The 21507-nt window shown below is 56.0% G+C and overlaps 1 protein-coding gene and 1 long non-coding RNA gene across 2 annotated transcripts in view; both read left to right on the top strand.

The window, feature by feature from the left end:
- CROCC2 (ciliary rootlet coiled-coil, rootletin family member 2) overlaps window positions 1-21507 on the top strand; it is a 70891-nt gene that overhangs the window by 18952 nt on the left and 30432 nt on the right. Inside the window, 12 exon segments of the mRNA XM_053888545.1 lie at window positions 2345-2555; window positions 2664-2918; window positions 3463-3660; window positions 5127-5223; window positions 5551-5601; window positions 5603-5758; window positions 6077-6288; window positions 8064-8246; window positions 9200-9344; window positions 9758-9904; window positions 10110-10310; window positions 17995-18188. Of these exon segments, the coding sequence (XP_053744520.1) occupies window positions 2345-2555; window positions 2664-2918; window positions 3463-3660; window positions 5127-5223; window positions 5551-5601; window positions 5603-5758; window positions 6077-6288; window positions 8064-8246; window positions 9200-9344; window positions 9758-9904; window positions 10110-10310; window positions 17995-18188 (2050 nt within the window).
- LOC128777089 (uncharacterized) lies at window positions 20707-21295 on the top strand. Its single transcript, XR_008422284.1, has 2 exons — window positions 20707-20761; window positions 21077-21295. It is a non-coding gene; the product is annotated as an uncharacterized LOC128777089 (long non-coding RNA).

The following is a 21507-nucleotide window of genomic DNA, read 5'->3' as shown; positions in this document are numbered from 1 at the left end:
TGTGACCGCTGAGTGGAAACAAGGCCCCTGGGTCTCAAGTTGGGTTTGTCGAGGGTCTTCATCTCCCCCTCCTCCTCGTCCTTGAAAGGACGTCCCGCTGGTCAGCGGGTGTTTTCTCCCAGTGCTTTAAAGACCCTTTGTCTCTGTCTCCTCCCCCGTCACCGCCCAGCGCTCAGCTCCAGGCGCCTGTGACTCCGTGGGACTCCTCGCACAGGCGATCTGTCCTCTCCCCTGGCTGCTGGAAGATCCCGCTTTGACTTTGCTGCTCTGCAGTTTTTACTAGCGTGTGTCTATGTGCAGCTTTCTGTTTGTTTATCCTGCCTCGGATTCACCAGGGTTCTGTGTCTTCTGTTATTTTTGGAAAGTAGCGCTTCCCCCTCTGAGCCCTGCCTGTGCTCACGCTCTCTCCTCCCCGACTTGGTGGCTCCGCCCACAGCCATCTGAACCTTCGTGTCTGCTTTCTTTGTGTCACCCTGGCTTATATTCTAGATAATTTCTTCAAATATACCTACTCGGTCAGTAATTTTGTCTTCGGCGTCCAATTTCTGTTAAACCTGCCTGCTTTGCTTAAATCCCAAATACTGTGTTTTTCATCTTTAAGGATTCTGGTTGATTCTTTTCCAAATATCTTACACTTAACTCATGGTCAAGCTCCTGGTTTACTTGCTGATGCAAATTAAATAGTTATGTTCCAAGCTGTGCCTGATGTTCTGACGTCCAAGTTCTTTAAGGTTAGTGCTGTTTCCTTGTGTCTTTGGTGATTTAAAAAAAAATTTCTTAAACCAAAAGCTGCTTATTTTTCTCGCAACTTTGTGAAAGTTCTTCAAAACCTAGAGTGGATGTGGCATCTTCCAGAAAGGATTTCCGTTCACTTCTGACAAGTACCCGGGGCTCTAACAGTCTTTGGACCTGTTAGAATTGAAGCAAATTTTCAACCTGAGTTTTTTTTTAAACCGCCCAGGTTATGTGAATCCAGGTGGCATAAAGGCTGATGTGTGGTTCCAAATCCAGAGGGGAGATTTTTTTCCTTCCTGTCTTACCATTCAGGCTGCTGTCACAGAACACCACAGACCGGGGGTTGGAGAGGGGTGCTATGTTACGCTAACGTTTATCTCTCACGGTTCTGGAAGCAGGAAGGCCACGATCAAGGTGGGAGACTGTTCAGTGTGTGATGCTCCCCGGGTCGGAGATAGCACCTTCTCCCCATAACCACACACGGTGGAGGGGGCGTGGGAGCGCTCTGGGGCCCTTTCATAAGGGCACTAACTCCATCATGAGGACGGAGCCTGAAAGCCCCACCTCCAAATACAGTCCCACCGGGGATTAGGTTTCCGCATAGGACTTTCAGGGGACACAAACATTCTGTGTCCCCTGTGCCTTCTCGCAGTGCCCTGTGGGCAGGGCTGTGAGCACGTGTGAGTGCGGACGTGTGCACCTGTGTGTCCTGCTCAGCCAGCTCCGGCACACCCTCCAGAGAGATCTCACTCACGGGTGTGGGCAGACTCCACCTCTGGATGGGCGCCACGCTTTCCTCTGCATCCCGAGCCCCTGTGGTCAAGGAGGCACGTTCAAGTTGCTCAGTTTGGCAAGAGGCTGGCTGCCGATGTTCCTCTCAAGTTCCTGACCTCGCCGGTTTCTGGCCTCAGTGCTCCCTAGCGTGTGGGTCAGGGGTCCCTGCCCGAGCGCTCCCTACCACGAGGGCCAGCCCAGCCTGCACTCAGGGAGCTGCGAAGCCTGGAATCTGATGTAGCTAATCGCTGTTATTGGACAGGCCCGTCCAGGCATCCGGTACTGCAAGGCATGTCTGATCCCTGCTCTTTGCTGATCACAATGGGGTTTGGGAGGTGCAGTGCGAGTGCACAGAGGACCCCGGCCCCGGGCACGAAGGGGCTTTCCCTACAGAAGGCATACAGGGCTTGGGTGGGGGGTACCTCAGATGTGGGGTCAGGACAGGGGTTGCAGCAGAGGCTCTGTGAAGGTTGGAGAGTGTGTGGGTCCTGAGAGCTGGGAAAGGTGAGGTCACTCTGTGTCAGGAAGCAGCCAGGCTGCACTGTGACAGGCAGGGGACAGAGGAGTGTGGGAAAGCACTGGGCATGCGGTGAGCCCTCTGGGGGTCCCGGAAGTCAGCACTCAGGACGCAGCCCAGGGACCAGGGACAGGGAAGGTGGCATGGAGACTCAGGACGCTGGGGCTTCAGCTCAGTTCTCTGAAAGGCTGGTGCCACTGGCCACACATGGCTCTGTCCGGTTCCCGCTTCCACTCTCCCCTCTTCCCCCGCCCCCCCGCAGTCCTGCTGTAGCCTCCTCCTCCGCCATTACTCCCCATTCACTCTGCCCCGTCTTAGCGGGCGGCTTCCCCACTGTCTCGCCATGCGCTCTGAGTGGTAGAGGCTTCTGTGTCCCTGGACGTGTTGGGGACCCCCGAGAGGGACAGCTGCTGTCCTGGTGCTGGAGGAAGGGGGGAAACCTGGCCTCCCCGCCCCCCCTCATGCTGGGAGTGGGGTGGCTGCTGAGGGTCGCCAAGTACCTCCCACCCCGGCGGGGAGACCAGGCTGGGTGAGTCCCAGGTCGGGGCAGGAGCTGGATGCGACCCCCTCCCCAGGTCCGCGAGGTGGGGGAGTGAGCACTGCCCCCTGGAGCAGGGGATCTGCACCTTTTGGGAAGACGAGCCCCTGGGAAAGGGGGCTGCAGAGCCACAGGTGATATGGGTGTGCTCCCCACAGAGGATCCGGGAGAGGCGGTGTGGAGAGGCCGGTGGGGTTGCAGGCTGCACTCGCCTCGCACGCCTGAGCAGACTCAGGCCTCTTGCTCGCAGATCCGGCGCACACGCTCGGGGGGGTCCCAGGACTTCCTCCTCCTGTGGAGACAGGTCACCGCACTCCACGTACAGCTGGCCGAGCTGCGCACAACCGCAGAGAGGTAACGCCATAGGGTCCACCGGGCGGTGGGGGAGATGGGGCGTCCGGACCTGTCTGGACCTCGCACTGGCCCCACAGGTGCGGTGAACAGGCAGGAGGGGCGGGTGGCGGGGGGAGAAGCAAGAATGGACAGACCAAGATGGACAAGGGTGCAGGGGAGAGAGGACAGCGGGGCAGGCCAACGGGGGGGCCGCCGCAGAGGGGGGAGCTTCAGGGGCCCTGGGATCCCTCTGGCACCTCACACAGGTCTGACCTGGGAGCCTCGAGGTACAAGTCAGCACCCCCATTCGCACAGGGGGAGGCTGAGGGTCAGAGGGCCGGCGTCCTGATGGAGGCAGACAGCCCGCCCGGTCTGGCCTGGCCCGGCCCCCGCTCGCCGTCCCTGGCTGTGACGAGGGGACAGTGCACACCTGGTGGTGGGGGCTTCTCCTGAGGATGGCCGGGTAGGGGACTGCCGTGGTAGAGGGCGGGCCGATGTGACCGGATCCTGCCCTCCCCCCGGACGGTCCCGAGGCTCAGCAGGGGGTGCTGCTCTGGTCTCCCAGGGCTCTCACCGACATGCGCGCGGAGATGGCCAGGACAGCCGGGCGCCTGCAAACGGCCTGCCTGGCCCTGGGCTCCAGGCTGCGGCTGGCGGCCAGCAGTGCGGCGGGCGCCCTGGAGCAGCGGCTGCGGGACCAGGTGCGGGAGACGCTGCAGCTGCAGGGCCGCTGGGATGCAGAGAAGGTGGCGCTCCAGGCCAGGTGGGTGCTGGGGGCCCGAGGGTGGACGGAGGCGGGGGAAGGGCCACCCCGCCCTGTCCTGTCTCCCGGGCGGCTGCCGGTTCTGAGACTCAGGCCCGTGGCCCGTGCACAGCTTTGCCTCCTGATCTGCACCCAGCATCCTGCTTCTCCCACCCTGCTGGCAGCCCAGGGACGGTCCCCAGGTCACTGGGCTCACGCGACCCTAACCCACCCCCCTGAGGCCAAGGTACAGCTCCTGACATCCGAGGGCTTCCGTGAACACTGCAGCGGGCATGTCTCTGCTGTTCCCAGAAGGGAAACTTTTAGGCCTAAGAGCACCTTCCTGCAAAGGGGGGACGCCTGCTTTGAGACAGACCATTTAAGAAGCTGAGGCAGGTGGAGGTGGAGTCTGTGAGTAAGCACAGAAGGTTCTGGACACAGAACCCACGTCTGCAGCTCAGAAATCTCTTGAGAGCAGCTTCAGCAGGAAATGGGGGGACAGCTCCCTGGGGAGGCCTCACCTACCGGCCCCAGGGCACAGTTCCACAGAACCGAGGGGTCTGGGGCTCCCTTGGCCACAAACACCTGCCAGGCTGAGGGGAAGAAAGCTGTCCCACCCTCAGGGGGTGAGTTGAGTGAAACGAACCCTAACTAGCCCCAAAGGAGCATGATTGCAGGGCCCGGGGATGCCAGATGGCCCAGCTCAGCCTGCAGGGGCAGCTCTGCCGGGCCTGAGTGGAACACCCCAGGACTACAGGAAGGGAGACCCCGGGGCCACAGGAAGGGAGACCCCCGGGCCAAGGAAGTGAGAGCCAGGGGCCACAGGAAGGGAGACCCCGGGGCCAAGGAAGTGAGAGCCAGGGGCCACAGGGAGACCCCGGGGCCACAGGAAGGGAGACCCGGGGCCACAGGAAGGGAGACCCCGGGGCCACAGGAAGTGAGAGCCACGGGCCACAGGAAGGGAGACCCCAGGGCCACAGGAAAGGAGAGCCGGGGGCCACAGAGGGGACACCCAGGGGCCACAGAGGGGAGACCCAGGTCTTTGAGAAGAAGGTGGCTCCCGGGCAGGAAGGGACAGTAACGTCACCTGCTGTTAGACTTACAGCACTGGACGTGATCCAGGCAGAGGAAGCCGCTGGGCCAAGGGCCCAGAAGTGGCTGCTTGCATCTGTTGTCCCCTATGGACAGGGCAAGGCCTCAGGAAGCCACTGGCCATGAAGCTGGAGGGCAGAGTCAGGGTCAGGGTGAGGGTCTTGAATGCTGAACTCTCATTCTGCACTTGGCTCCAGAGACAGAGGGGGCCACCGAAGGCTCTAGAGCAGAAGAGAAGCGTCTGATCAGACAAGGGACTAAGGCCCACTCAGACAGAGGCGGCCACAGCACAGGAGGGATCTGGACACCGCCTGGACATCTTCGGGGCCCACGTATGCTCTGGGCTTTGTTCTCTGCTCTGACAACCCCTCCCCCAAAGCCCGACTTTTCTCCAGACTCTCTGAGCAGACGCTGCTGGTGGAGAAGCTCACAGAACAAAACTCGGAGAAGGAGAGAACCATCTCTTCCCTCAAAATGGATGTCCAGAAACTGGTGCGTGGGGCTGAGAAGAGGCAGGTGCAGGGCGGGGGTCCACCTGCCAGCCCCGCTGAGGAGTCTGCTCCGGCCGCAGGAGTCCCGGCGCAGCGGAGGCCAGCGGGCAGCGGACACTTTGGAGGACCAAGTTGAAGCCCTACAGCGTGTCTTGAAGAGCATCACAGAGGTGCTGGCCCATCTTGGTCCTTCCCGCGGTAAAGCAGAGCATGAACCGTAGGATCCCGATGGTCCCAGCTGAGCCCTGACGTCGTGATCTGGAAGGTCCCCATGTGGCCACAGCCCTGAGCTCTCTCCCCTCCGTCCCTTCCTCTCTGAACCCTGAAGGTGGCCCAGGAAGACGCAGGGTGCCCGGAGCGGGCGTGCAGCGGCGGGTCCCGAAGCTCAGGAGGCACAGGGCCAAGTGCGGAGGCCCGGGAGCTCTGCGTCCCCCCAGCGCGGGGTGTCCCCACTGCGGGCCCACGCCCTGGACGCCCTGCACCCCGCACCGCAGGCTGTGCACGCGGCTCTCGAGAGGTGGCGGCTGCTAGAGCAGGTGGGCGGCCTCAGTCCACAGGGGCCCCGGAGGCGAAGCAGTGGCCTGGTCTCCACCAGGGGCAGCTTTGAAACCCAGGCCGGAAGTGCCATTACAGGGCCTGCTGGTGGCTCGCCCTGGGGCCACAGGAAGGGGGACCTGGGTGCCCCAGACGGGAGCCGGGGGTCTGTGAGAGGAAGGGTCTCCGCGTGGCCTGCCCCCAAGCCCTACAGTCCCAGGGAGGGGGTCCCCATCTTAAGTGCATCTTTTCTGGGGGAGTCTGTGGTCAAGGCCTACGCAGGCCAGAGTGACTCACGCCGCACCCCGTCCTCGGGGCAGGAGCTGCGCCTGCAGCTGGGGTCCTCCCAGGCGGAGGCAGCCAGGCTCCAGGAGCAGCTGTCGGAGGCCCAGCGGGAGCTGCAGGCCGCAAGTAGGCTCCTACAGGAGCGGGCGCAGGAGCAGGTGCGGGAGCCCGAGGACCTCCTGCGCGAGCTGGAGGCGCAGAGCCGCGAGGCACAGCGCTGCAGGGCGTCCAGCGAGCTCTTGCAAAGGTGACCGGAGGGCTGAGCAGGGCGGGCCGGGCAGTGCCAGCCTGGGGGGCCTTCCCCCATAAGGCCTGCCCACAGGCCACAAAGAGGGTCCCATCCCCAGGACAGAAACTGCTCCTGGCAAGGCCACCTCCCTTGGCCTGGCCTTGTCCCCGCAGCCCTGGGCCTGCTCTGAGTCCCCTTCCCCTCGTCTGGGGCCGTCTGGGCCCTGCCGCTGCCCAGGACGCAGCTTCCCGAAGCCCAGGCTGAGCGTGTGCCCTGCCCGTGCTGCTGCATCCCCAAAGTGCAGCCTGGCTCCACTTCCACGCGCTCTGCCACCTCCCGTTCCCCCCTGGCCCGCGGGACTCCTGCCAGGGGTCCCACCCATCCTTCAGAAATGGTCCCTACATCCCTGACCCCCTTCTCTCCGCATCGTTGGGGTGGTCTAAGGGCCCCCCTGGCGTGTCCTGTGGATCCGGTGGCCTATGGTGCGGTTGGCTGCGAGGCTTTCTGGATGCTTCCGGGCACATCTTACTGCCCTGGGGTTGGTGGGAGTGGGGAGGCGTGGGACAGGAATCCCTCGGGGCCTCATAGTCCTGAGTGAGGGGCTAGATGGGGCTTCCCAAATCCACACTCTGCGTGAGCTGGGCTGTGGGAGGCCAGCAGGCTCCGGCTGGAGGAGCTGGGGGGCTTCCAAAGGAGCAGGACAGGGAGCAGGTAAGGCTGCTTCCACTCTTCACCCCTGGGGGAGCGGGACACCTCCCCGGGGAGGCCCCTTCTCTGTGCGGCCTGACTGCCCTCAGTGCTGGGACAGGAGGTCTGAGGAAAACAGAGCCCCAGCCTTCCTCCAGAGGCACCCAGGGAAAGACCACCAGAGGAGCTGGCCTGGCGGGGGCATGGCACCACAGGGGGCTGTGGAGGGCTCCCTGGAGGGTGCACGCCTTCCCAGGGGCAGACGGGAGCAGAGGTGGGGAGAGCGGAACCACGCGAGGAGGGTGAGGTTGATGTGGGCCATCAATCCAAGGAGCAGAGCGCTGTGGGGCCCTGGGGGCATTTAGCAGGGGCACAGCCTTCTAAACCCATGGCTTGAAAGGGCTGGTCTGGCTGCTGGGGGCCAAGCTGCAGCATCCGGGGACAGGTGGGCAGGCCAGGGTGGGGCCCCCTGTGTAGGGAGGAGGAGGGGCCAGATCCAAGGGGCACTCGGGAAATGGAAGCTTCAGGGGCCAGGGCCCGAGGGGGAGCAGCTAAGATTCAGATTCCCGGATGATGGGTGGCAGCGGAGAGGGCTCAGGGATGGGTCAGCCAGCGAGCACAGCTTTGCACAGGTGTTAGATCTCAAGGGCCGGGGGCCCCCGTCAGGGCGAGGTGAACAGGACCAGCCGATGTGGAATTTGGGGAGATACCAGGCAGAGGAGGGGTCCCTTCCTTCCAGCTGAGTTCTGCAAGGACTAGCTGAGCTTGGACCGTGGTGGCTGAGGGCTGAGCACAGGACGTACCAGGCAGCGAGACCCCTGATTGCTTTCGGGCCCGCACAACCTCCAGGAGGGGAGAGGCCCACCAGGGGCCACCCCAGCATGGCAGGCTGGCTGGGGCTGGAGGCGCTTGGGTCTCTCTCGCTCCCCACCTCACTTCCCCAGGCTGCTGCCCTGAGCGGCCCCCGGGGTCAGGTGCCCACCTTGCCCTGTCCGTGCTCCTGGCACCCGGCCAAGGCTTGACTATGCCCAGTGAGGGTCCCTCGGCTCCCCTTCCCTGGACCCATGTCCTGGGGCTGCCCCAACCTCTGCCTCCCCTGCTCCCAGAGAGAAAAGGGCTCTGGAAACGGCTGTGGAGGAGATGCGAGGGAAGGCGGCCTGTGCAGACGCAGAGAAGCAGAGGCTGGAAGCCGAGAACACGGAGCTGCACAGGAGCCTCCTGCTGTGGGCGGAACAGAAGGAAGAGCTGGTGCAGCAGGGCGAGCGGGGCCGCAGGGAGCTGGAGACCAGGTGGGCGGGGCCGCGGGGAGCTGGAGACCGGGTGGGCGGGGCCGCGGGGAGCTGGAGACCAGGCGGGCGGGGCCGCGGGGAGCTGGAGACCGGGTGGGCGGGGCCGCGGGGAGCTGGAGACCGGGTGGGCGGGGCCGCGGGGAGCTGGAGACCGGGTGGGCGGGGCCGCGGGGAGCTGGAGACCGGGTGGGCGGGGCCGCGGGGAGCTGGGGACCGGGTGGGCGGGGCCGCGGGGAGCTGGGGACCGGGTGGGCGGGGCCGCGGGGAGCTGGGGACCGGGTGGGCGGGGCCGCGGGGAGCTGGGGACCGGGTGGGCGGGGCCGCGGGGAGCTGGAGACCGGGTGGGCGGGGCCGCGGGGAGCTGGGGACCGGGTGGGCGGGGCCGCGGGGAGCTGGGGACCGGGTGGGCGGGGCCGCGGGGAGCTGGAGACCGGGTGGGCGGGGCCGCGGGGAGCTGGGGACCAGGTGGGCTGGGGCGGGTGAGGGGGGGCGCATCACGCCCCTCAGCCTCAGTGTCCCCCACCACCAACAGGGCCACCCCTTTCCCAGGCTCATCTACAGGAGAGGGGGTGCCTGATGGGGCAGCAGGGGCAAAGTGTTCTCCAGACTCCTCCAGGCTGGGCCATCACCCCACACCCACACACCTGCCCCGACGTCCTGCCCCAGGCGCACTCCCCACCCCTCGGGGGCAGATCTACCACCCTGGGCCCGGCAGAGATGGGCGCCATGAGCCGTGCGTGCACACCCACACACACTCCTCACCCTGGGTGTCAGGGTATGGACCAAGAACACCACCACACCCCCAGCCCTGAAGCAGGACCCACGAACCCCCTGGCCCTGCAGGGGCTCCTGGACTGCGAGGGAGCTGCAGGTCATCACCCCGCCCATTGTGCCCCCTCCATCTTGCCCTGAAGTGACCTCACACTCTCTGCCCTCTGGTTTCCGGACCTCAGTCAAGGGCGCCTGGAGCAGCTGGAGGAGAAGGTCTCAGGGCTCAAGAAGGAGCTGGTGTCCGCCCAGGAGGCGCTGAACTCGGCCCGGCTGCAGAGGGACGTTCTGGAGAGCGAGAGGGAGGGTCTGCACAGAGCCCTGGCCCGGGTACACTTCCATGCCTGGCCCTCTGCCACCATCCACTGGGGCCCACCTCCCCCCACTCACTTGTCTCCTCCCGCTCCTGCGCCCTCAGTCCATCCCCAGAGTTCCCAAAGCCACCAGGGGTGGGGGTGGGGGGGCCCCTGGGCCTCCAGGCAGTGGGCACCGGCCTACCCTCCCTGACCCCTAGCCACACCCGCCTCTCTGTGCCCTCTCCCTTGGTCACCCTGCCACCTCTCCTGGATGCAGCCTGACTACCCAGGGGCCCATCGTGTGTCTCAGAGGCCCCCCCACCCTGCCCCACCCAGAGCTTCGGCTCGCACGTCTCCCTCCACAACGCGGGGCTCGCTCCCTCCCCAGCACCGACAGCTCTGACGTCGTCGGGGTGACAGCCGCCCCCCCCCCACCCCCCGCCCTAGGCCGAGTCCAGCAACACTGACCTGGAGCTGCTGGTGACCCGGCTGAAGTCGGAGGGTGTGGAGCAAAGGGACTCCCTGGCCAAGATGGCTGCCCTGACGGAGGGGCTGGCTCGGGACAAAGGCGCCCTGGGCCACCAGGTCCTGCAGGTGAGGCGAGGGGCCCGGGCTGGCCGTGTGGCTGAGCCCAGGTCCCCCTGGCGACCCCGCGTCTCCACTCCTCCGTTCCTGCGCGGAGAGCGGGTGTGGGGGAGAGGCCCAGGGGCACAGCGGTGCCTGGCAGGCCCGCGGGACTGAGGGTGCGCGTGGCGCACGGGCCTGGACGCGGACCCCTGCCTGTCCCCACCCGCGGCAGCTGGAGCAGGAGCGGGAGCAGCTGCGGGAGCGGCAGAAGGCTCTGGAGCAGGAGCGGGCGGGTGCCCTGGAGCGGCTGGCGCGGGCGCAGCAGCGGCTGGGGCCGGTGCGGCAGGCCTGCGGGCGCCTGGAGGAGCGGCTGCGGGGGCGGGAGGCGGCCTTCGAGCGCCAGAGGGCCCGGCTGCAGGAGCAGGTGGGCCAGGTGAGGCGTCCGCGGGGCTGCCCCTGCCCCCCTGGGGTGTGGAGGGTCACGGGGCCCCTTCAGAAGTCCGGCGGGCTCGGGGCACCAGGGACTTCCGGCTGCAAAGCTAACAGACTTGGCTAGACTCGAAGCCGGCGTCGAAGAGGGCTCCCCGGAGGTGGTGGCAGCGGTGGCGGAAGTGGGGGGGGGGTGGTAGAGGGTAGAGACGGGGGGGGGGGGGGGGGGGGGGGGGGGGGGGGGGGGGAAGCTGCAGAGGATGCTTACATAGGGCCTGCCCCTGGCCCCTGGTTTCCACACAATTGGGGGTCAAGGGCTTCACTGTCGTTTCTCTCCTCCCGACCACGTCCCCACTTGCCGTGGGCTCGTTCACTGACGCGGCATTCTCGGACCTTCTGTGGACGCCAGGCTCTGGCCCAGCACGGGTTCCGGGGAGCGCCACTGAGCGGGGTTGCTTTCTTCTAGTCCCAGGTGTTGCCCCGCGTGGAGCCCTGTGCTGGCAGCCTTGTGCCCCCCCCCCCCCCCCGGCATTCAGACCGCATGTCCCCTGCCTCCTCTGGGACTTGGCTCAGCCTCCCTCAGTGTCTCAGGCTCTGTCCCATCTCTTCCGGTGGGTCGCCGGCTCCCCCTTCTTTCACTGAAGTGTGATTTACACTCGGGGAGCCAGTGCACGGTTCAGCGAGTTGTGACGGTTGTGTGCATCGTGTAGCAAGCACCCAGGAGACGTGGACGGTCTCCCCTGGCCCTGGGGTCAGCACCGTCCCAGGCAGCCTCTGCTCTGACGTGCCCCACCCCACCCCCCGCAAGCCTCCCGCACTGGCTTCACCTGTGGCAGAACCGTAGGTTTTGTGTCCACCTTCTCTCTGGAGGGGAGTCTTTGCAAGTTCTGACATTGTTAGGTGTATCAAGCGGGGGTGGGGGGGGGCGCTGACGACACAGTAATATTCCGTTGTACAAATAAACCACATTCACTCACCCATTTACTTGCTGCTGGACATTTGGGTTGTTTCCAGTTTGGGGCTGTAATGGACAAGACTGCTGTGAACATTGGTGCACAAGTTATGTACATATTGGGAGTGAAATTGTCCGGTGCTAGGTGTGCATTGAACTTAATAAGAAACTGCTGAACAACTTCCAAAGCGATTGTATTACTTTATTCTACTGCCAGCAGCACAGTGTGGGGGGGACGAGGGGGTTCCAGGTGCTCCTCAGACTTGTCAACGTTTGGCATCATCAGTTTTTGCTTTTTAGCTGTTCTGTGTGTGTGAAGCTGGGTACCGTTGTGGTTTTAATTCTCATTTCCTGGATAACAAATGATGTTGAGCACATTTGCATATGCTTATTGGAAATTCGTATACCTTATTTTGTCAAGTGTCTGTTCGAGTCTTTTGCCCATTTTTTAGTGTGTGTGTGTGTGTTTGTGTGTGTTTTGGCTCCGGACGTATAGGAAGTCTTCATATATCCTGAACACGAGTACTCTGTCAGATGGATGTACTTAGAAGAGTTTGCTCAAGTTCATGACTTGCCTATGCATTTTCTTAGTGCTGTTTTTGATGGACAGAAAATTTTAACTTTGGCGAAATCCAACTTGCCAAGTTTTAAAAAATGTATGGCTAGTATTTTCTAGGTGCTGCTGGGACATTTCTGTGTAGGACAAGGAGAAGAAAAGACCCTCCAGTGTTTTCACCTGGTTCTTACATGTAGGTCTGTGATCACTTCATGTTGATTTTTCCGTATGGCAGTGGCTCTAAAAGTGTGTTCCCTAGACCAGCGGCATCAGCATCACCCGGGAACTAGATAGAAATGCAGATTCTTAAAATTCCCCACTCAGAACCTACTGAATCAGTCAGTTAAGCGTCCAACTTCAGCTCAGGTCACGATCTCACAGTTTGTGAGTTCAGGCCCCACATCGGGCTCTGTGCTGACCGCTCAGAGCCTGGAGCCTGCTTCAGATTCTGTTTCCTTTTCTCTCTGCCTCTTCCCTCCTCAAGCTCTGTCTCTCTCTCTCAAAAATAAATAAACATTAAAAAAAAATTTAAAAAACCCCAACCGAATCAGAAACTCCAGGATGGGTGGCAGAAATCTGGATTTTCAGAAACCCTCCAGGTGATTCTGATGCATACAAAAGTGTGAGGACCGCAGGTATGTCGTGTGAAGTAGGCATTGAAGTCTGTTATTTTCCAGATGAATATCCAATTGTTCCAGGCACCAGTTTTTACAGACTGTCCTTTTCTCCCTTGAATTACCTGAGTAATTACGTGACTTGTTGAAAGTAAATCGATCATATATATGTGTGTATGTGCACAGATCAGCTTGTCGATCGGTACAAATCAATCTGTTCCTTCTTTCCCCAAAAACCACACTGTCTTGGTTACTGTAGCTTTTCGGTAAGTCTTGAAATTAAGTAGTGTGACTCCCCCAGTTAACTTATTCTTCCTTTTCAAATGGTTTTCACTGCTCTAATTTTTTTTACATATCCATACATTTCAGAATCAGCTTGTGAATTTTTGTCCCCCGCAAAACCCTCCTAGTCCTTGATTGGGATTGTGTTGACTCCATAGGTCAGTTTTAGAAGACTGGACACCTTCACGACATTGAGGTGTCCATCCAAGAAAACGTGGAATATCTCTCTTTCTTTACTTAGTTCTCTCAGCTGTGTTTTTGTGCTCAGTGTAGGGGTCTTGCACACATTTGATTACATTAATTCTTGAGCTTGATATTGTGAATTGCCTTGTTGTTTTAATTTTATTTTCCTGGTGTTCATTACTAGTGTATGGGATACAGTCTCATCTAGGAACTTTAAGTCATGCGACCTTGACAAAGTCACTCATGAGTGCCAGGCTTTTACATGCTCATAATCATGGCATTTGTGGATAGCCAAAAAAAGAATAGTTTTACTTTCTTTCTGATCTCGGTGACTTTTATTTCTTTTTCTCTGGATGCACTGACTAAAGAGCCACAGCACAAAGTTGAAAAGAAACGGTGGAGAGTGGCCATGTTTTCACCGATCCCAGTCATGGTGAAGGAATTCAGTCTTTCACCGTCATGGATGATGTTCTCTGTAGGCTTTTCACGGATCCCCCTTAATACACTAAGGATGTTCCCTTTCATTTCTAGTGTGATGACAGGATTGTTTTTTTAATCTTAGATGAGTTTTGAATTTTTTTAACATCTTTTAAAAAATACTTATTCATTTTTGAGAGAGAGAGAGAGTGAATCCAAAGCAGACTCCAGACTCTGAGCTGTCAGCACAGAGCCCGACGTGGGGCTCAAGCCCACAAACCATGAGATCATGACCCGAGCTGAAGTTGGACGCCCAACTGACTGAGCCACCAAGATGCCCTGAATCTTAAATTCCTTTAACTGCTTTTATTTTATAAAGTGACAATATATTGTTCTCCTCATTCTGTTAATGTGGTGGATTATAGGGGCTCATGTTTTTAATGTCACAACAACCTTGCATACCTGAGATAAAGCCTACTTGGCCATAAGTTAATAGCCTTTTTATATATTTTTGGATTCAGTTTAATAACATTTTGTGAAGGATTTTTGCATTGATATTCACGAGGGCTATTCGTCTGTGATTTTCTTTTCTCATAGTGTTTTTCTCAGTTTTGGAACCAGGGACTCATAAAAGAAGTTGGGAAATTTATTTACCTCTTGAACGTGTTTTGACATTGGTGTTGTTTCTTCCCTAAATGTTAGTAGAATTTGCTAGTGAAGTCATTTCAGTCTGACATTTCCCTTGTGAGAAAAGTTTTGATAAGGAATTCAAGTTCTAAAACAAATGTAGCATTCCTCTGCTCTCTGTACCTTCACTACCGTGCGGTTCAAGCTATCTTCTCATTCCCCGTGTGACTTCTCTTTTGGCCTGTGGCTTATTGATGTACATTGCCTAACTCCCAAACACGGGGATTTTCCTGTGTTTGGAAATACCTACTTGTTACCCATTTCTAACATAATTCCATTGTGGTCAGAAAACATACTCCATGTTATCTGAATAGATCTAAAGGTACTGAGGCACGTTTTATGGCCCATCGTATCTTGTTGAGCATCCCATGCTCATGTGAGAAGGGTGTGCACCATGCCACTGGTGGATGGAGAGTCCGTGAATATCAATTAGGTCAAGTATTCTTTAAAACTTCCATGTCCTCACTGTTTTGGGGTTTGTTTGTCTTATATGTTTTACTTGGCTGGTTGTTTTGTCCCCTTGTTCTAATCATTAGTGCTGGAAGGGCATTAAAATCTCCATCTATGATTGTAGGATTGTCTCTTTCAGCCTTTAGTCCTGTCCATTTTTGCCTCATGTTTTGAATTCCTATTATTAGGTGGATACACATTAAGTAGTTCATGTCTTCATGATGCCTTAACTTTTCATTGTTATAAAACATTCCCTCATCTCTTTTTCTAGATACCTACTTTTTGTGATATTGATTTAGCCATACCAGTTTTGTCGTGCTAAGTGTTTTCATTGTTTTTGTTTCCATACGTTTACTTTCAATTTGTCTGTTTCTGTGTATTTAAAGTGTGTTTCTTATAAAAAGCATATTATTGGGTCTTGCTTTTATTGTTACTCTGACAGTCTCTACCAATTAGTAGAGTGATTGTACCATTTACATTTAGTGTAACCATTGATATGTTGGGTTGAAACATCTTTGTATTTGTTTTCTTGGTATTTGTTTTCTATTTGTCTCATTAAAAAAAAAAAACATTTTATTTTCCTCCCTTCTGGCCTTTTTTGAGTTAGTTACGTATTTATGTAGAATTGCATTTTGTGTTGTCTGTTGATGTTTCTAAGCTATAGTTCTTTTCCTTATTATTTTAGTAATCACTCTAAAATTATGATATGCATTGTTCATATTTAAATAATATTTTACTACTTCAAAAACAATTTAAGACCCTTCCAGCAATGTATTACATTCACCCCTCTCATCCTTTGTGCTCTTCACGCTATGTATTTTGTTTCTACATGTGCTATTATAAACCCTACCATATATTATTAAAATTTTTGCTTTAAACAGTCACACACACACACACACACACACACATACACACACACACACACACACACACACACACACACGCACTCCAGTTATCTGGCAAAATTCTTTATCTGCATAGGTATATTAAGTGTAATCTTTTTCAAGTCTTTTTCTGATAACTCCATCATCTAGATCCCCTAATGGCTCTCTTTCTATTATCTTTCATCTCTTGGCTTTCGGTCATTTGTCTTGCCTGCTGATATCCGTAATAGAATATATTGAATAAGACTTTATGTTTTTGTAGGGATAACTTGAGGCTCTGAATGATACCAACTTTTTCCAGAGGGAATTTGTTTTGATCTTGGGAAATCAAAGCAGGGGCAGATCAGTTTTATCCAGTCCTGGATCAAGCTGGTTTGTAACTGGGGTTCAGTCTTTTGTGAGGAGCAATCTATTTCCTGTGCACCCCGGAATATAACATAGCTCTCCTGTCTCCTAGCTGGAAGTGTGGGGTGTTGACCAGGGCCTCCATATTTTGGTGAGCCCTAACTCCAGATTTTGTTTCTCAGTTCTGTAAGACTGCCCAAAGTTCTACCTGACTTCTCAGACTCTCACCTGCCATTTCTCATTCACATTCATGGTCCCTTGACCCTGTACTTCTTGGGAGTTATTTAAAAAAAAAAAAAAAAAGCAATAAAAAAACCAATATAGAATCTGAGTCTCCCCTCCTTTCTGATGTTTTCTGTTTTCTCCTCTCAAACCCCAGCTGCTTTGGTAGCTTTGAATGACACGTTAGGTCTCCCTGATCTTATAAGCCCATTGAAACCATAAGCCAAGTTCCCAGACTTTTAGCCAAGGCTTTATGCATGGCTGCTAAGGTTCTGGGCCTTGCACGACTTGGGATCTGGAGAATACCTCAAGGAAGATATGTGATGAAGCGCTGGGCTCAGCTGGATACATGTCTCCTTGGCTCTTGGCTACTTGGCATCTCTTATGCCCTCAGTTATATTAGACATACATCGTATAGATTTTCTATCTGTTCCAGGTGGGAGGGTGGGTCTTTAACAACCTCCCTCATCATTACAGAAGCAGGAAGTTCTGGTCTTTATGTTTGAAGAATATTTTTACCGGCCATGGAATACTAGGATGGCCATTATTTCCTTCAGCATTTTGATGAATTCATCCACCATCTTCTGAGTTTCATTGTTGCTGTTTAGAAGTCAAATGTCAGTCTTATTGTTGCTCATGTTAAGGCAATGTGTGTTTTCCCCTGATTGTAAAAGATATATTTCTTCATCTTTGGTATTCAGAAACTTTAGTATACTCTATGTGCTGTTTTCTTTGTACTTATCCTATTGGAGGATTGTGGCTCATTTTAAATCTGTGGCTTGATGTAGTTTATTAGATTTGGGAAATTCTTGTGCAGTGTCTGTTCAAATATTCTCTCTCCTTTCTTTCTGTGACTCTAATTGTATATATGTTGGACCTTTTTACTTTGTCCCGTAAGTCTATTACACTCTCTTCTGTGTTCTTCCTCCTTTTTTCTCTTCATGATTCAGTCTGAACACATTCTTTTGTCTATCTTCCAGATTATTAGTTCTCTTTTCCATCTAAGCTGGCATTGAACTCATACATTTATTAATTTTGCTTATTGTATTTTTAAATTATATTGTTTATATTTAGTTTCTAGTTCTGTTGTAAAGTTCTGCATCTTGCCATCCATCATCTTGAACACTTAGTCACAGCTATTTTAAACTCTGTGTCTGACAACTCCAATATCTGCGTACCCAAGGGGTCAGGGAGGCATCCGTGTTTATATTATTACTTTTTTTTCCTGCCATATCATCTTATCTCCTGATATGCCTGGTAATGTTGATTAAATGCTAAATATCTTAGGTAAAAAAACCTGTAGAAATAACTTCAGGATCGTGATGACACTGTTCTTCTTGCTCTGGTCCTGGCAAGAAGTGAAGGTAGATGACCACCATAGTCCCTGGTTGAAGGGCTTCAAACCGAGCTTCAGATTTTATGAGAGATGGTCTACTTCCGATTCACCACCACTACCAGGGTGAAGTCCTGCAGCGAATACAACTCAGAGCTGCAGGTTTGTTCGGGCCCCTCTGCTAGGATGGCTCTGAGCTTGAGTTTTTTGTTCCCCTAAGGCCAGAGTGCTGTCAGAAGCTCTCCTCGGCTTCTCAACTTCTCAGCCAAAGCTTTTAAATCAAATTCTGAGCAGAGGAGAGATACCTCGTTCCTCTGTGTCCCTTCCTCTGAGGTCCCAGCTGCCTCGGCAGCTCTCAGAAGCTCTGTGCAGATTCCTGTGTTATGTTCCGTCCAGGTTCCTGTGATGCTCTTGATGGAAGTGTCGGTCTGCAGCAACCAGGTCCCCTGCCACTTTCTATGGCCATCACTGTGTGATGTTTCCCGCCCCCTGGACCCTTGTGGGCTGACCCGGGTTGCCATTTAGATTGGCAGCTGGCTCCTCCCTGGGAGTGCTCAGTTCAGGGACGCCTCCATCGTGGCTACAGGCACCAGGGCCCCTCTGCTGTGAACACACACGTACTTCTGAGGTCCAATTCGTCTTATGCCCACCCTCCTCCCCACCCTTCCCTCCTTGCCATTCTGCACGAAATCGCTTCTTTTCCCTGAGAGGGTCCCCCTCACCCTCCCTCTCCCTGCTGGACTGTCCCTTCCCCCTCCTCTAGGTCACGTGCAAGAAGCAGGCCCTGGAGGAGCAGCTCGCCCAGAGCCTGCAGGACCGGGAGGCCCAGCGGGACACGCTGCAGAGGACCCTGCAGGAGAAGGAGGCTCTGTCTGAGGAGCGGGCCCAGCTGCTGGCCAACCAGGAGGCCCTGGAGAGGCAGGTCCGGCTCACGGCTGAGGAGGCGGCCGAGCTCAGGTACCTGGGGCCCTACCAGCAGGTTCTGTCCACACGGCCTCGCCCTCGAAGAGCCCGCGGTGCGGCAGGGGACAGGCACTCACTCGGCGACTGTAGGGCAGGGCAATGTTATGTCTACATGGGAGAGAGGCTGTGAATGAAGGGCAGTCACAGAGCCTGGCTGAGACGAGCGACTAGAAGAATTGAATCCAGTGAGAGTCCCAGGATGGCCCTCCTGAGAGAGGTGGCCACACTGGCCAGATAGCAAGTGCCAGAAACCCAGTCCAGACCAGCAGAAGGAAGGCATGGCATGTCCTGCTCAAGGAGTCTAAGTTCAGGATACACATGGCTTCAGGCAAGGCTGGATCCAGGTGCTCCCACAGTGCTGTCAGAATCCTGCCTCTCCCTGCTCAGTGCTACTTAACTCAGGAGACTTTGTTCTCAGGCAGAGTCGGGGTGCGAGGTGGCAAATGGTCAGTGGCCACCCCAGGCTCCCTCCTCCAGCAGACACAGTGTCCTCCTCCCCCCAAAAACCCAAAAGCTGCTGCCGTTGGCCATATTGAGCCATTTGATATCCCTGAACCAGTCCTGGGAGTCGTAAGGCTCAGACTGGCAGGCTGGGGTCACACGCCCATCCCTGAAGCCAGGCACAGTGTCAACCCCAGGGAACCATGAGGCTGAGGGCAGGGCCAGAGCGAGCTTCAAAAATCAGCAGGGGCCACTTCCAGAAGACGTGAAATAGGCACTTGTGGGTAAGAACGGGGGTGCCCTTCAGGCTGTCACCTGGTAAGCTGAGCTGGTCCCATGGCCTCTGCAGCAATCCAAAAGCTGGTTGCTTTCTGTCACCAAACTTGTGGGCTCTCTTGAGAACATCTAAGTATTTTTGTAGAAAAGGTTTCCTCCTGGAACTCCAGAACCTGGGGGTCACCAGAACCCTTGAGTCCCAGGTCCTTGAACATCCTCACAGACAAACCTCTTTTGCAAATGAAAGTTCGCACAGAAACAGGAACAGAAAACCTAACAAAGGCCTGCTCCGGGTCAGCAGGAGCAGAGGGTCCCCGCCTGTCGCCCCCTTCCAGGCCCCACGGGTGCTCAGACAAGCAGGGGTTGGAGGGCCCCTGTCACCTGTCAGTATTTGCTGCCCAGATCACGGACAGAGGCTGGGCAGAGGCCGTGGCAGCCCAGGGTCCTCCCCGTAGGCTCTGCCCCGATCACTGGGCAGCCCTGTGGCCCCAGACAGTCACCTGCTCATTAAACAGCACTTTACGGTGACCGGTCTGAGCTTCCGGTGACAAGGCTGCTGGGGGCTTGTCCTGAAATCACATATGCTGGCACAGGGTGCCGCCTAGCTCCCACGGTAGGTGTTTGGCTGGCTCCATGGGCCGGAGGGTCTGGCCACTGCGGTTTTAATGAGCTCCCGGGTAATGAGGATAACCACCAGGTGCGAGAAGTCCTGCGGCAGCTCTTTGCCTCTCCGTGGCGGGCTGATGACAGAGGACCCCGGGTTTCAAGCTCCTCCAGCCCCCACACCCAGGCCCTGACCAGGCTGCAGCGCTAGGGGCGCATGCCCAGTTGAGGGGTTGCTGGCTCGCTCGGCACCCGGAGAGGTGGATGGAGGGTGTCTGCCTGCATCCTGCCTGCGCCCTCGCTGGTCACGCCGGGCCTCTGCTCCAGGAGGCTGAGGTGCTCTTGGGCTCCCAAGGAAGGAGAGACCGGACACACCCTTGGATTCCCAGGCTTTGGGGTGAAAGAAGATTCTGGTGTCTGAGCGGCAGAGACCGCTTCTCCCAGAGGGGACCAGGCTGCTGTCTGGGAGGAGGTGGGTTCGAGGTGTTGGGGAGGGCATCCGAGGCAGCCCCCGCTGCCTTCTGTTCACACAGAAGCGGGGAGCAGGGAACGTGAGGTGCTTACTAGGATGGGGGACTGGAAGGGGGCACTGGGGACATCGGAGGAGTGAAGTTTCTGGGCTCTGCAGGCAAGAGCGAGCCCTGGACGGTGTCGACACGCCCAACCCCCCCACCAAGGTGGCAGCAGTGAGCAGGGTCCCCCGGGGCCCACGGCCCTCCCCGACCCATCGATTTGTGTGCGGATGTGTGTCTGCCGTTTGTGTGCTCACGTGAGTATTTTTGTGTGTCTGTGGTGTGTGCACGTGTGCTGTTTGGTTGGCAGATGTTTTCACCGTAAAACACCTCGTGTGGGGCCAAGCACAGTATCGGTTACAGCGTGCTCGCTGGCTGGTCGACGACCGGTGGGCTGATTGGTTGTCTTCTGACAACTCCTTCAAGCCACTTCACCCCCCTCCCCGGGAATGAACGCTGCTCTGAGTTGCAGGTATTTTCTGCACATTTGTGTCTGCGTGCACAGAGACACCGCGGCAGCTTTCGTACGCGGTGGACGCTGGGCGTGCCCTTCCGCTCTGACACATTGCTTCTCAGAGATCAGAGAAGAGCGTTTCCTCGTCCTCGATAACAACTCACTAGATGCACCGTCATTTCTAGAACATTCTACCACTTAGCATTTCTAGAACATTCTGCCACTTAGCATGGAAGCCACGTCCAGTTAGTGCGCGATGTAAGGCTGCAGTGAGCATCCTTGTACGTGTGTAGTTGGTTCATGTGTATTTCTAAAGAACCGACACTTGGGAGTGGAATCGCTGGCTCCAAGATAGGCACGCTTTAAATCTTGAAGTTTCCTAGCCTCCCCTCCACAAAGAAAATGGTCCTCGCACCCTTGCCAACATTGAATATAAACATTGTTTAAAGTTGTGTCAATCTGGTGCTTGGTCAATGACACCACATGGTTGTCATTTGAATCTCCTTGAGTACCAGTAGGGTGAGCAAACTTTATATGTTCATTCCCCCTTTGCGTTTTCTTTGTGAATAACAGTCATTTTTCTCATTTTTCTGTAGGATCAGCTGACCTTCTGTCATTGATTCGTAGGAGCTCTTTGCATATGATGGATATTAACTCTTTGTCCCTTGTTTTTAAGTTGGTTTGTGAAATCTTTCTGCATAAGCCCCCAACCCCTTTAAGTGTATTCAGATATGCTGGCCTCTTTATTTCTGTCTTCTCGGTTTTGTGTTTTGCTTACAAACTTTATAAAATACCTTTCTCTATTTTTTCTATGGTTTTTATGGTTCTGAGTTGTTTATTTGTTGTTATGCTTTGTTTTGTTTTGTTTTTCATTTAGCTTTTTAATCCACCTGAAAGATTATTTTGCGCAGGGCCTAATTTGGTTTTAGAGATTTCAAATGAATGATGGGCCATGCCTGGCTGGCTCTTGGTAGATCCCACGACTCTTGATCCAAGGGTCGTGAGGTTAAGCCCACATTCAGCGTGG

Source organism: Panthera pardus, unplaced genomic scaffold (assembly GCF_024362965.1).
Source record: "Panthera pardus isolate Hobbes unplaced genomic scaffold, ASM2436296v1 HiC_scaffold_10, whole genome shotgun sequence".
In the NCBI taxonomy this organism is placed as follows: Eukaryota; Metazoa; Chordata; class Mammalia; order Carnivora; family Felidae; genus Panthera; species Panthera pardus.
Note: the sequence above shows the minus strand (reverse complement) of the source record. Positions and strands in the feature narration are given on the sequence as shown.